We start from the raw sequence: 15,829 nt of genomic DNA, 5'->3' as shown, positions 1-15,829 counted from the left end.
TGAAAGACTCTCCATCTCCCTGGTCATTTCATGGCTGTGCAGCAAAAACTTTCTATTTTTATTTCTATATATTTCTAGAGCACCAACGCTCATAGGCATCCAGGCGCTACATCATTAGCTAGAGCATGAAAATAAATCCTGGCCGACCTCCTGCAGTTCAGCCTCCCAGAATATCTCTGAGGTTGCTACTGCATGGGTAGAGTTAAATCCACCCCACACCCATATTCCGTCAGGTCTCACTGGCATGGCCCACTCTCTAGGGGGGGCAGAGGGTGGGGGCACTACGGTCTTCCTGTCAGAGCTTCACACTGATGCAAAATGATGATGTGCACGGAGCAGTTGAGGAGGAGCGGCAGTGGAGCCTCCCAATGTATTGTGGGAAATGCAGTCCATGGGAATTGGCCTCCGTTACAGTCAATAAGGATCTAAAGTGCAGGAGTTTAAGAGTGGTGTTGCCTAGGCACAAAGGCAGCATAAAACTACCAATGCAATTTTGTAGGTTGTACTGCCCTAAGCAATTCAAGGACATGCAGTTAAATATAATTAAAAACAGGCTGGTGGCCATATTAAACATGGGTAGGTCAGCATAGTCATGAGCCACTACTTTGGACTACTACTCCCAGGACTCCTCACCATTGACCATGCTGACTGGGCCTGATAGAAGCTGTAGCCAAAACATCTGGAGAGCGAAAGGATGCAGATCTATGATAAGTGTGTTGGCAAGAGAGCCCCTCCCTAATACTGGGGTATGTTTTTGATGATTTCAGAACACTATTTTGTTCTGTTTACGTTGCTGTTTGATAACACAGAGTAGTGGCATATTCTGCAATGCGGCCAGCATGCATCTGCTGATAGTAGCCGGCATGCTCATCTTGTCTGTTGCCACGCAACAGCTACTGTCTGCCCAGAGCTCAACTTGCTGTAACTACCATTCTCAACATGTAGTCCTGTAACTCCCAATGCTTTCTTGTGGCCCAATGTCCTCCTGTGATCCCTCAATGTTATCATGTGCTCTGTCATGTGCTCTGGCTAGGCATTGTGATCGTGTACACCAGTACATCTGCGTTGTCATCAATTGCCCCAGTGCCCACCTATTTTCATCATGTGATGCAGTAACCCTGCCTCCATTGCCATCAAGCGCCCCACCACCTGGCATCACATATACACACACTGTACTCCGCCCTAGTCATTATGTGCCCTGATACACTGCAATTGTAAGCATGCTCGCTGGCAACTCCTCTGCCATTGTCGTCTTCCTCCCCAATAGTACCTGCTCCGTAAATTAGCAAATGTATTTTAGTGCCAAAATGTGACACTTCAACAATAAAAGTGGTTTCTGCTGCTGGTGGCGGTGTCTGTGAAAGCTGAGGCCTTCACAAACATCCCATCGTGTAATCGAAACTGCCATGTTTATGAACACTGACCATAGCCTAAAACTGGCCCACGTTTTCACAGGCTCTTGTGTAAAGGTTTTGAGGACTTTTGAAACATCACGGCGAGTCATTTGAGCCAAGTTCTTTTGAGTGTGATCACCTTATGCACAGGGCTGTGTGAAGGAGGATAGGAGCAGGCAATGTCCAGGGTGTAGTAAGGGCCATGCCCAAAGTTTGGGGTGTTTGATTTCTGCAGGTCATGCCCCCTGGGTAGTGGGGGAGAGCTAGAGTGCCTGGGGTAGGACTTCATGTCATGCAGAAGCATCTGTGAAGTATTGAGTGAGGACAAGATCATTGTGTAGGGGCATGAATGCTAAGTAAAATGCTATTTGAATCCACATTTATGTGTCTTTATTTTTATTTCAATATTATTGTATAAGCCTGGGTACAGGGGCCAAAGTGCAGGTGTACATTAACACAGTGGGACCACTATATATCCTAAGGCAACAGCTCCCATGGCATTGTCTCTATATATCGTAAGGCAACAGCGCCCTCTAGTGGTGACAACAGGCGAAGATACTGCACCGGACAAACACATAGGACAAAAATACATTTGGCCTTTTATTATATTGTTAGATGTATCACTGCTGCTTGTTTTCCTATTGCCCTGGTTTTTGTGCTTACTTTTTTTCTTTCTCTCTTGCTTAGTGCCAGGATACTCTTTGGATCACAAGTTTCGATACCATACCATACCATATCAGTTGCTATTCTTGACATGAATATATATAAGCAAATATGCAAATGGATTAAGTCTAGGAAATTCAGGAAACAGAATCAAAACATGACATTCATTTTCACATGCTTTTTTGTTACTTTCTCCATTGCAGGAAGTGTAGCATCGTATCAGGCTTCAGGTACTCTGCTTCGGTTAATAATCCTGGCTGTAGGTGTTTCCGCCTCGTTACTTGTGCAAGCCACAACATGGTGGTCAGGAACCAGCTTGCAAAGGTATTGTCAGGGTTATATACATATCTATGTTGTCTATCTATGTAACTGTAGGGTCCATGTTTTACACTCTATTAAGAGCTCATTCTCACCCAGGAATAACTAAATTGCCCTTTCAGGAACTGCAGGATATGGGGCTTCATACTTGGTCAGATGCTGCTCGTTTCCCTGCGGATCTGGTATACGTCACTTAACCCTATTTGGAGCTGTGCAGCAAGCAACACTGTTATACTGCTCGTCGGAATAATAGCAACATTTGACAGGATCCACACAGGTAGATCAAATGTAATGTTTCTGTGTGAGCAAGACTGATAAACACGTGTATTTCCGGCACACCCCTTTAACCTTTCTTTTATCTGGCTCAAACGTGTTGTCACCTATCACAAAATGAACTCGTCCATAACATATGTCATGACTTGGTGAAGTGATTTGCAGCCTCAAGTTCAGTTCACTAGGGCTTGATAACCCTTTGCTTTTCAAAAATCGTATACATTTCTCTGGAACACCAACAAAATAAGCAAATAATCGCAAATAGAAAGCAATAGATTGATTTGATTGTTTATTTGTATAGCGCCTAAACACAAAGTTTTTCTAAGCGCTTCAAGGGGGGAGGGAACATGGGAGAATACAATTACATTCTTGCAAATCCTTGAAACAATTCAGAATATGAAAAATAACCATCATAATCAGCCTGACGACATTTCAGATAGTGCAAGTGCAAGGAAAAATTAAGCCGTAGAGGGGAAGGGAAAAATGAGACAAAATGAGCAGTAACATTACTATGCCTGACGGCAGTTGATGTAGTGCATGAGTGTACAAGAGGAGAGGGAGGAGGAGGAGGGGGGTGAGGAGTGAGGTAGAAGTAGAGGAACAAAACAAGCGACTATCATATGTCAGACGACGATTATTAGAATAGTGTGGGGGGTGGGAGGAGAAGACAGGGATAGAGAGGGGGAGACAGACAATCTGATATCAAAGGTCAAAGGACAAATGATAAGAGGAAGTGCTAATGGACATATCAAAAAAAGGAGGATGGAATATTTCAATTGAATTCATACTCCTTGTGGATACCCTGAAACAATGACTTGATTTTCTTATTCCATTGGTTGACAGGCCCAGCCCTACATTCCACCTCAAACTGATCTGCATTTTGCATAATGTCACTGTCCTTCACTCAGCTGCTCTTCCTCTGGATCTAAATGGAGGGTCACTAGGACAGCCTCGGCATTACTATTGGGAACGTTCAAGAATACGCTGTCCGCGATGCAATACATAGTGCACCTTAGCCTGCACAAAAAGGTCTCTGCCTAGCAAATTGACTGATGCTGAAGGGCTTAGCATGAAATCATGTGTGTCTGTGATATGTCCTAACCTGATCGTAAGGAGCTTGGTAACCGCGTATACTGCACCCACCAGAACACAGCACAGTAAAACACCTTTTTAGTATATTTACCTATAGCATAGACTAAGTTCAGGCCTTCCTGTTACATAAGCTTGCACTCTCATTCTCTCCCCGCCCCAGGATGCTATCAGAGTATGGCTCAAGGTGGGGGAGACTTGCTTGTCATTTCGCCCTTTTTGTGTCCTCCAACTTTTCTTTCAGCACACAGCCAATTCTTGGCACTGACACCTCGGTCAGCTGGTTCAGTAGCACAATGTCTCACGAGGACTCCCCATGAGGTACACAATACCATTATCTGGCATCTAAGCCTCCACAACAGCCAGGAACTCGTGAGCACATCTCAATGCCATCATGCCTTCATTATACTTAAGCCTACAACACATTCCATTCCTTACTTACAAGGTAATGGATCGACCCATTATGGACAGCCCCTTACTCTTTTTATGACCATTTTGGTCTAAACCCATTCTACGCATACTATGCATCCCAGCTAATGCTACCAGCCATTCCTCATGTTATCCTCACATCCTCTTGTCACCTTTGCCATTTGGTCTATCTCTGACTTTAGCCCGCTGTTCCCAATTCCCGCTTACCTTTATCCTCATTTCCTATGGTCTGCTTTGCACCCTGGGTGGGGGTCACCGTTCACCCACACAGACAAGCTATTGGCGCACTGAGACCACCACAGTGGTGAGGTGCACAGTATAAAAGCTAATTAACATAACATAATTAACAGTAAGAAAGAGATGATTCATGTTGTAGTTTCCAATTTAAATTTTTGTAACAAATGGGATGTTTTTTTTTATTGAGCAAGTTCACATGTTTGCTTATACTATTGTAATGCTTTCATTTTCAAAAGTCTTTCCACTTTTCCTGTGGTGATATATTCAGGATCCCCGACCTGCACAAGATGTGGGCACAATTTCTCCTTTCTTTAGTATTTCCAGGATGGCTTCTATCCAAGTTGCCTTCTGGTTTGGAGTCGTGCAATTGTACGCCCTCTTAATTGGCTGTAGATGTGGCTGGCATGTCTGGATGAACAAACAAAATGTGGGCAGGGTAGTGGATAACTGGATGAAGCAGATTTGGTGTTTGCATGAGTCTGGCCATATTCCTGATAAACCGAATGCCTTTTTTACCATATCATCCAACTGTGTATAGAACAATTCCTTCTTCCGGGATGGTATGTGTGGCAGAAGTGTCCTCTGACTGGCCTCTGTCATATCCTATCAGCAACCACCATTTTTCCTATAGTTGCTGCCATTTATATTGAATTGAACTGCACATCTGGAATCTGCTCCACTTGACTTTGCATAGATTATAACACATTTTGCAATCTACCTATTCATGTTTTGCAAAAGGATGTATGTGATTTCTTCGAATATATTTCTCCTAATGGAGATTTCACCGAATCCATTTCACCGAAAAAAACAAATCTTTTTGCTTTTTCTACCTATTTTTTAATGCAGGAGGAGACCCCTTCCGCCCCCGCAGCCTGTGCTCAACCCTCCCTACCCTAACCTATACCCTTACCCCACACCCCACCTATTATGCATTGCACATATACCATTTCCCTACCATTTTCGGTGTAATATATTCAGTGAAATCTCATTTGGAGAAATGGTAGTCGAAGAAATCTATGGTAGCGGTTGCAAAATACTAAGCCTGGAAGTCTTCAAGCAGGAACCTAGAGATTTATTCCCCATGAATAGTAATTCTGAAGGATTAATTGGATGTGTCCTATGTCTCCCATGGGCTTTGTCTACCTTCCGTTCTATCGGATCCCTTTGGCAGCATTAAATCCACTTGTGAGGAATCAGTGAACACCAATTTTGTTCTAACTACAGGACACATATTTGTTATGAGTCAGAGTAAAATAGTTTTTGCTGGATCCTTCAAATCTCTAGTGGTCACTTTCTTGAATGACCTATGAATAGAAATCTGAGAAGCAAACAGTTTACCATGAAATCAAGAAGCTCATCAGCCTCTCCTTGATTTGGTTATTAAACTGGTATACCGCAATATTCCTTAACATTTCTTAGGATGTCTTCATGGTATATATATATATATATATCCTTTTCCTTTACAGCCTCCCTACATGACTGTGGAGAAGGAGCAGGTGTGTATTGTCCAGGTAACCCCTGCCCCAAATGTGTAAAGATAGGGCGGAGCTATAGAGAAATAAATAAATAAATAAATAAATGTACAAGAAAAGACAAGACAAAAGGGGTTTTAAAGAATGTTTATTTATGGTCAAATGTATTTGTGATTAACAGTGGACTTACCTGACTATAGAATGGGCAGGTCTCCTCTACCCATAAAAATAGACTTACCTGGAGAACATGCTGGAGAAGGGAGGAACCGTTGAAGAGTGACAGTTGGAAGAAGGGGCACAAGAGGAAAGACAGAGAAACTAAAGTACAGCAGAGAAAGGAGAGATGTAGAGCATAAAGAAAGGATAAAGAAGATCAGTGCTGCTTGGGGGAGTCTCAGCCTCGAGCGCCCCCCTCAGGGCCTCCTGAGCGTCTGTCAGCTGCAGCCCGGCGTGAAGATAAGTCCCAGGCCACGTGTGTGGTGCAGCCTGGGTGAAGAAAAATGCCCGCGCCCGGGGCCATGTGTGTGGGTCGAACCCCAAGCAAGAGCGTGGCCTGCGAGGCACTGACCCGCCCGTGGGCCATTCCAGGCACACCAGAAGATTGCAAATTCCCGGGTCATGTGTGCTGTGGAGCCTGGTTGAGGTAAACGTTCCAGCCCGGGGCCGCCCTTGCGGCAACCGAAGCCGGTGCTCGGCCTGAGTACTATGGTTCACCCAGGGGATAGTCTGGGTGGACCAGAAGAGGCAGAAGCACCGTAGCGTGGGTGACCTGGGTGAAGGTGTCGTCCTGGCGGAGAAGTCCACCTGCCATGGGGTCCTGGGCAGGTGGTGAAGTCGGAAGTAGACCCCAACACCACCAGTGGCTTGCGGGAGCCACCAGCAACACTGGGGGCCCTGCGCGGCATCTGTTCTCCCTGGGGCCAGACGAGGAGAGCAGCACTTACATGGAGCCCGGAACTGCGATGTCCTATGCGGCCGGAGCTCAATGCAGAGTGCAACGGCTTGGCACTGGCCCCAGCCAGGTGGGTGGAACCTGGGCCCAACAGGAACCTCTGCACCGCCACGGAGTAAATAACAACTGGCTCTCAAAGCCCTTTAAAGGAGCCATGCCTTAGTATAAATGGAAATATGGAAAATGAAACAAAGGGCTCTTAAAGATCCAGGACTGCTCTGCCTAGAGCAGAGTGTGCACTGCTACGGAGTAAACTGACAGGACTGTCAGCGCCCTATTAAACAAGACTTCACAAGCCTTGATCCTGCAATCCATTGCCATGGAGGAAAGGGAGCCTGCAGACTGCTCTCCCGTGTCAGCAAACCGTGGCAGAGTGGGTCATCTACCTACACAAGCAGAAGGAACAGGACCAAGCGGAAGAGACCGGACTATATGGTACTGTGCTTTGAGACATGCTAGTTAGGCAATGGACTGACACATATGACTTCATTACTAAGAGCAGAGTGCAGCTGCCAGAGATTTTTAAAGCTATACAACGGAAAGTGGAGTCTGGAGAGAGTGGGAGGTTGGCAAGTAAACTATGGTGCCCATGGGGAGTGTGTTCTGGGAACTTGCTCGAAGTTCATTTAGCGATGGGTTTGTGCAACGAATAGCAATCACTCTAAAATGAGGGAGGTTTTGAATAGGGCAAGTGTTGATATGAAGAAAGTTGATACGTTTTTCCCCGTTTAATAAGTTGATGGCTTTTATATAAAAGAACATAAGGGCAACAAACCCCCTCCCCCCCTCGGGTATACTGAGCCATATTTAAGATCCAGAACTCAGTATTGTGGCCCATCTCCTGAATTAACACCCTTCCTATTTGCAGATTGCTCGGCGCCTCACCGGAGCAGCTGGTCTGGGATGGTGGGTTGGTGCCAGTGAGGTCCAGTTCTGGCCTGGGGCACTTTTAATACTGAGCGCTCAGAACAGAAGCCCAGGGGGCTATATCCACCAGCCCAGCTCTTGCTTCAAATCAAAGCATGTTCTGAGAATGTGCCCAGGATTTAGCAGATGAAGAGAACCACAATCTCTTTCCTTGAACGAAGAATCCTGCCTCCTCCTTTCAGAGAGGAGCTTGGGAGTAAGAAGAACGAGAATGTTCCTTCTCCCTTCTACCCCTGCTCAGTGTGCTTGTTCATTTTATGAGTGTCTCCATCCTGGACACAGAAAGAATACAAAAACGTAAGAGCCATCTTTGCATTTAAATACCCTCTTAACTGCTTCTGCTGCTGCTTGCTTTCCCTCACCCCAGCTGTGAGCGTAGGCATTTCCGGCCATGAGGCCAGAAAGCGTATTGCATCAGAATTCGTTTGCAGAGGGTCCTGCAGAAGCCCATTACAGGTCCTGTCATTACCCACGCAGGCCCCACCCACATACCCAGCTAGGACTGTGGGCTTGGAGGCAGGGGTGTTGCTAGGTCTGGAAAAGATCCGGGGCTAGCTAATGTCAGGACTGTTGGGACTCGGGGCTAGCTAGCCTTTTGGTTGTAGCCCATGAGCTTCTATTCTGAGCAACCAAAAGACCCGCGGCTACAGCCCTCCCAACCCCACCTAGGCACCCTCTGGTTGGAGGCTTCCACAGGGACAGGTACAGTGGCATAAATCCTGGACCTTGACCTCCAACCCCAGGTCAGTTTTCCTTAACGCACCTCTTAGACCCTGACATTGAAAGACTGGACGACATAAATACCAGCTACGTTTGCTTGACATCTATGGCCCAATAGTAGGGGAGGGGCTCTAGGCCAGAAGGGGCTAATAAAACATTATTAAGAGCAATCGGTAATAAGGAACAATTCTGTAATGAATGTCACCGGCTTCCTTTGTGTCAAACAAGCAAGGCAGCTTGAATTAAGTAGTGCCGGCCAAGAGCTGTGCAGAACACCACAACCCTTCTGTACCGAACTGGCAAAATTGTGTTTTGAAATATGTGTGCGCGTGGGGGTGGGGCGGGTTGTGGGGGTGTGTGTACGGTAGGGCCATGCCTACCATGATTTTCTAATACCGAGTACATAAGGGTCTGAATATTAAGGAGTACTTTAGCTTCAATACATACGCTTAATTGAGCAAACCGTTTTCATTGGTTGTTCAGGGTATCTCCTTCAATTCAGTTGTCGATATAGCATTGTGAAAGGTGGGCAAAAGTGGCTTTGCATAAGCTTCCCAGCGGCCTCAATGCTGCTATTCGGCTCTTCCACATGCCACCCAGCCCTGAGTCTAAGTCATCCCATACCGCCACCAATGGAAGACTTGGTTTTAAAGCATAGGGCCTGACAGGAGGGGAATAGACCATATTCAATTGTAAGGATGCCAGAGACTCCTCAACATTGAGGCTTGATGGGCAATATGGCACATGTCGGAGGGGTCTCACTTTCTCAGTAAATGGTGTTAATTACCATGAACACAATAAAGGCACTATATCTGTCAAAGTGCACTGCTGGAAGGGTGGAAATCGAAACCTGCATCTTTCCACTCTCATGATCCTATCAAAGCAACAGGGCAAGGCTCCACAAGTTCTGGCAGCCAATTACCAATCATGAGGCACGTGTCCGAATTCATGGCTAGCAAGGGGTGTCAGGGTTTGCAATTCAGGGCGATAGCTGGAAGTGCGAAAGAGGTGCCAAGAGGGGGGAAGACACCGAGGGTGAAAGCAGTACATAGGGGAGGGCGTTAGCTGGAAGTGTGAAAGAGGTGCCGAGAGGGGGGAAGACACCGAGGGTGAAAGCAGTACATAGGAGGGCGTTAGCTGGAAGTGTGAAAGAGGTGGCGAGAGGGGGGAAGAGGACGTTAGCTGGAAGTGTGAAAGAGGTGCCGAGAGGGGGGAAGACACCGAGGGTGAACGTATTGCAGGCAAGGATGGTGCTGAGAGGACCAAAGAAAGCACTCAGAGGATGGGCGAAAGAGTGGTGTGAACATATTGCAGAGGAGGATGGTACCCCAAGGGGTGACGAAGGTGTGAACATGTGTCTCTGTTTGCCTGCATGCTCGATCCCTGGAACATGCACAATTCCTGAGTGCAATAAACACTTGTCTGTGCCAAAAAGTTAGAATGAAAACACCAGAAAGTGTAATAATAGAGCTTCTGAAATCCCTTGCCTGCCAATGTAGGACATGGGCTTTTTGTTCCAACCTTCACTGCATTTACTTGTGGATCCATATAGATAATGAATGTGTCCTGAAAATTAGAGCCGGTTTCCTGGAGAAGTGAAGAAACTCCAGTCCCTTCTATTTGCCCTGAGTCTGAAAATGACCCACGGATGCCCCTCTTTCCTGACATCTGGCATAACATTGTAACTCCCAAGAGGACAGGAGGTACGAGGCAGGGGGCAGACATTAAGTAGATGATACTAGCCTATCCACCACAGAACAACAGGCTAGAAGATCCAATGGACCAGAAGCATGATCTGCAGCGGCTGATGGCTGGGAACCCCACAGCAAAGCACGTGGGCCACAAAGTGACAAACCCAATAATGCTGACAATGGACCATCCCGTAGAAGATTGGAAGACGGCTAGAACCTTAGGACTCTTGTTCCAGAGTTGAAAGTCAAGTCCTTTTGCATTAGGTTATGACTCACAGGCTTTATCGACTAAAATATCCTGGTTCCCTCTGATCCATGGGCATAAAGGAAGAACCCTGCTGTACTGATGATGCTTTGCCTTCTTTGGAATAATCAACCTGACGCAGCAACCAGAAGATGAGTGACTAATAGAAAGCTGTGTGGAAGCCCAATTATCAGTGCAAAAGGATTTGAGCATTGAGCTTGAGTTCAAGAAAATAACTTGCGACTTGTGATGCTGACCCAGTTGGAGGCCCTAACTATCCAGTGGCAGGAGTGGAATGTGAATACAAATATTCTTAATTTCCAGGGAATCAGGACAAGGTCCCTTGATTATCAACAGGAGGATACAGATAATTAAACCCAGTAGTCAGTGCCCGTTTTAATCTTGATTTGCTTGCAGACCTAGAAAATCAAAACTAGAAAAGCTTTCAGGTTCTCTAATCAAAACATTTCTCTTGACTTGGTTAAACAGAATCCAAGTCTGTTAACTTAAAATTGAGCTCGGCAGCTGGGGTGTGCAGTCGTAAGGAGAGTCTGCTTTTGCTCTCTACTGCTGGAAAGGGAGTGTTTTCCTACATCAACTGGGAGACGGTGCGGGCCGCGCTGCGCAGCTGTGCAGTTGAGGTGTGCAGTCATTGTGAGGAGAGAGTCTGCTTTTGCTCTCTACTGCTGGAAAGGGAGTGTTTTCCTACATCAACTGGGAGACGGTGCGGGCCGCGCTGTGCAGTTAAGGTGTGCAGTCATTGTGAGGAGAGAGTCTGCTTTTGCTCTCTACTGCTGGAAGGGGAGTGTTTTCCTACGTTAACTGGGAGACAGCGCGGGCCGCGCTGCGCAGCTGTGCAGCTGAGATGTGCAGTCGTTGCAGTCTGTGCAGGCTGGGAAGCTGGGAAAAGCCTGACAGACCACCCACAGCGCTACAACTGGCCTCCGTATTCGCACAATTGAATTTCGGCCCAAAATAAGAACACAGCCGTTGTGCAACTGAAAGCACTATACTGTGCCTTTATAGCATCTTGACTTTTGGTGTACTTGGAGTTCCCCCTCGAGTCTCCACGAGTGGGCAATGCAGTATGCTACCCGCAGGCCCTTGTACCAGATGCCAAGGGATGTTACGAGAGGACATGGTAACCTCCATGCTAAATGGCCTAATAGACTCCCCGCCCCGAATACCAAAGTGAATGAACCGATATTCCAAGAAAATCAACTAATTGGCGGTGACGGAGGTCAGGTGGAAAGAGTCCAGCCCACCACCCTACATTCTTGGAACCAACCCAGGCAAAGTCAAGCTCCAGACTAAGGGAATGGACTGGATAGATACTCTACCACAAAGAAGTTCTTACAGACTACCGCTGAATCTGGAGCACGAGAGGAGATCTATGCATCAACCCCCTAAGTATCTACTAAAATGTTCGAGTCACACAGATACAGGGATCTTTATGTGGCTCAGATTGAACATTCTGCCACCGAGAGAAGTCCTTTTCATGAGAAGGCAATTACAAGATAATGATCATCCTGTAGATTTTGGAGGAAGCAAGAAAAGGTGGAAACTTCTCAGCACCTATTGACAGAGTGTAATGGTCTGGACACAATGAGAAGGAAATATATGAGTGAGGTGGTTGCACGTTATAAAATCTTAACGTTGCAGGAATGGTGGGATATGTTTGTAATAGGAGAAAATATTTCGATGATATTGGCTGCAATGAAATTTATGGAGGAATTGTTGGAACTGGTGAGTGTAAAATGAAATTCTTTCATGTTTACTCTGGTAAAAGAGAGAGGTAATAGAAAAGACTGTAAAGACTGGTTTAACAAGTTTATTTTGTGATTGAATGTGATAGATTGTTTTTATGAAGGGTTTGAAACAAACCAACCATATTCTTTTTAAAAACGAATTGAAAACCTCTGTGAATACACTTTGAAAAAATAGCACCAGGCGATATGCCACTTGGTTTCCCATCTTGCTTTCTTTGGAGAAGTGCAAGGACAAATAACTTAACGCCACAGGACCTTGAAGGAAATGAAGCAAGTCAACGGCCAATCACCCGTTCCAGATTCTGCCATACAGTGAGCCAACCTTGGTGAAGAAGGTTTAGACGCTATATAAAAACTGCTGCTTTCCAGGCACTTCTCCAAAAGAAGAAGACCAAAGGACTGACATGAAGGCTTGCAAAGGGACTCGGGATTACAACTTTTGTTCATGCTAAAAACATGAAAGCTGATATCCCTCACATAACCTCTTCATGATGGCATTGATCTTGACACCAAAGAGCAATTGCCCAAACATAGGAAAAATTGAGGACCATCCTCTTGGCATTCATTTATTTCTTAATTTATTTACAAAGTATGGAAAGCTCCACAGGCCACATGGAGGCCACTTTGGAGCCCAATAGATATAGTGAAATGCATAGATATTACATTTCAGTGTAAGTTAGGGTTCAGCATTAATCAAGGAATGATTCTTCATTTGGTAGCCTCTATGAATCTAGTGATCAGCTGTACGCCAATATGAAAAGTACTTTTTTCAGAGATTTTCTGAAGGCCAGGTGATTTTGTTCTGCTCTCCGTCCCGTAGACCAGTGTGCCTGGTACTTAGAAATGTAAACTTAATTCTGGATTTCACTGGCACCCAATGTACAGCTTTCAGGACCAGTTTTATATGGTCACATTTGAAAAGATTTTGATATAATCTGACTGCCTGATTTTGGGCTCTTCGCAGAACGTCCAAATAATTTGTGGGCAGATACAGTTACAGTAATACAACTGAGTAATTACCAAAGCTCTAGTCAGCTCCACATGGCAATAAGGCTAAAGGAGTGAGAGAATTGATTGTAGGCACCTTTGAAACAACAGACGTGATCTGAGGGACAAACTTGACTTGAATCGTAAACTGAGGATAGAGGTGGCGAAGGCTAATCAGACCATTTGAGCAGAAAGTATCAGGGAGTAGTTGTACCTATTAGAATGATCTCACTCTTGCTGCCACTTGGGCAAAGGCAGGTTTCTCTTTGCCAATGATAAATGTGAGTAAGGCCTTCAGACATATTGTCTTGCTCTCCAGGATGTTTTCCACTAAGAAGAGGATTTGTGTTTGGTTGACATACATTTGCATCTTAACCTGCTGATTATAAGGTATTTGTGACAATGTACCCATCTGGATATTTAACAGTGGGCAAGAAAATGAGGATCACCCGAGGTACTACACAAGTGTTGAGACAATACTGCTGGACTAATTAGAACATGTTGGCTTTGATTAAAGAGGACCAAATCAGATTCATTCACAAGCTGTGCCCAATAGCCATGCTCACTCTGTGTACTTTTTGAGGAGAAGCAGGTGTTGAACGGTGTTGTACAATGCAGGGAGGTCCCAAGATCCCAAGAGTATCAGAGCGTTTTGTTGGCCTTTATCAAAGGTTTTGAGGAACTCTTCTCAGATGTCCGTTAATGTAGTCGCTGTGTCATTACCACATCTAAAATCCAAAAGTCTGACATCTGTACGAGGTTAAGCTCCAAATATTCTTGAAGCTGTCTTGATACTTTCCATGATTGTTGTGGACAATATGAGGTTGGAGATCAAGCTAAAGTTTTCCAAGGTCTTTGAGTCCGTTAGTGGCTTCTGGAGCAAGGGAATCATTATGGCATGTTCAAGCAGCTTAGGAACTATGCCCTTTGCCAGGAAAGTGTTGATCAGACAAATAATATCTGGGCGAAGTATTCGAAGGAATGTTTTCATGCATGTTGCTGGGACTAAGTATATTTGATGCTTTTACTTTTAGTGCCAATTCCGTTTGCTCGTCTATTTCCATAGGTTATGCAATCTTTGATTAAAATAAAAGTACATTTTTGAAACTTTTGCTATTTGATTTGTGAAAGTGTCTAGTGGCATAATGCTTGGGGAGTTCTTTCAAGATATTAAAGATTTCCTGTGACAGTTTGTAAGTCTCAATGATTTGATTTCCAAATGTAGTCTTTTTGCCGTCCTAACAGCCTAATGATAACCTCTTCTGTGTCTTTCACATAAAGTCTTATTGTTTTCTGGTCATCTGCTCAACCGTGGATTATGACTGATTCTGTTTAATTCGGCCACCTCTTTGGTGTACCATTTGTTATTGCGTGTGGTTCCCGATTTTGTTTTATCCAATCTCAGGGGCACATAATGTCAAGACCTCATAATACTCTGGTGTAAATTACTATGCAGTATGAATGGGTTAGTCAGTTGTCAAAGGGTACCATCCAATCACTTTATATGTCAAGTGCAAAGTTTCCATGCTTTTATTGTTGAAGTGTCTGTATGGGATGCAATGTATTCTAATTCAGCTGCACTGTTCAACTAGTTAGCCAACGGAAGCATGATATAGAAATTACCTGGTCAGCTGTGAATTGGTTTTGGAGGTTAGAAAATGCTTATGTTGAGAGAAAGTGCAAGGTTGTGCATGAGACCTATTTTATGTGGTGGGCCATTTACTGTCTGGCTGAATCCAGTAGCCTGCATGTGTTCACTAAGGCTGGCTTCCGGTTTACAGTCCATTCTGTATAACCCTAGATTATATTCTCATAAAAACCAGATGTTTTTGGGCTGTATTCTGTCACTCTTAAACCCAAGGAGGGGAAATAATGCTCCAAAAACCTTTGCCCGAGCCATCATTGTTAACATGAAGGGGATGGGCAGGCAACCCAGCAATGTGGAGGCAGCTAGAGCCTTAAGTGACCTCACTGTGTTAGAGCAATCTACGAAGGACAAAGCCAATTTCTATATAAAACTGCTGTACAGGCATGCTGGACCCTGTGACATATCTCACCTCGGATTATTTTTTTTATAGGTGTGCAGAAACAGGAGAGAGAAGGTTCTATGTGTCCCTACCTCAACCAATGCTATCCTTAGTCTGCACTTTTGGGACGCCTATCTAAGTATAGATAGAAAAAGAAGAAACTAAATATGGGGGAAAGATAGATGATCACGATTTATCATTCTTTCTTACTTAGGCCGCACAATTAGTTATTTTTATTTCAAGGTACCAATGTTCCAGAGGCAGCTGTCTACACACGTCATTCATAAATTGTAAGATTGAGGGAAAAAACTGGTTTATTCAAAAGCAATAAAGATAAAAGAAGTAAAGTCACCTAGTAAAGTATTTTGGCAATACCGTCACTTTATTAGCCGATACTCTAGGTGTTAGACCCACATTAAAATGTACTAGTCCCCTTTGGGAAAACTAAGAAGACCTACTATGGAAAGGAATGATATGTTAGCCACTCTCCTCGTCTAGTACAATGCAGTGTATGGTAGGCGTTTGATAAGCTTCATAGATTGCTATAACACAGTGAGGTCGCTTGAGGCTCTAGCTGCCTCCACATTGCTGGGTTGCCTGCATTTTTTTACAGCAGGACTATTTTGAGGAACTCCTC

The 15,829-nt window shown here is 44.8% G+C and overlaps 1 protein-coding gene across 3 annotated transcripts in view; it reads left to right on the top strand.

The window, feature by feature from the left end:
• The window catches only part of CWH43 (cell wall biogenesis 43 C-terminal homolog), a 533,223-nt gene that overhangs the window by 113,337 nt on the left and 404,057 nt on the right, over positions 1–15,829 (top strand). For all 3 annotated transcript variants that reach the window (XM_069631684.1, XM_069631685.1, XM_069631686.1), the window contains exons 3-4: positions 2,261–2,381; positions 2,498–2,652. In XM_069631684.1, coding sequence (XP_069487785.1) covers positions 2,261–2,381; positions 2,498–2,652 — 276 coding nt within the window. The remainder of the gene's footprint in view (positions 1–2,260; positions 2,382–2,497; positions 2,653–15,829) is intronic.

This window comes from Ambystoma mexicanum, chromosome 6q, assembly GCF_040938575.1.
Source record: "Ambystoma mexicanum isolate Mex_15411 chromosome 6q, UKY_AmexF1_1, whole genome shotgun sequence".
NCBI classification, from domain to species: Eukaryota; Metazoa; Chordata; class Amphibia; order Caudata; family Ambystomatidae; genus Ambystoma; species Ambystoma mexicanum.
This window is presented reverse-complemented; position numbering and strand designations above follow the sequence as displayed.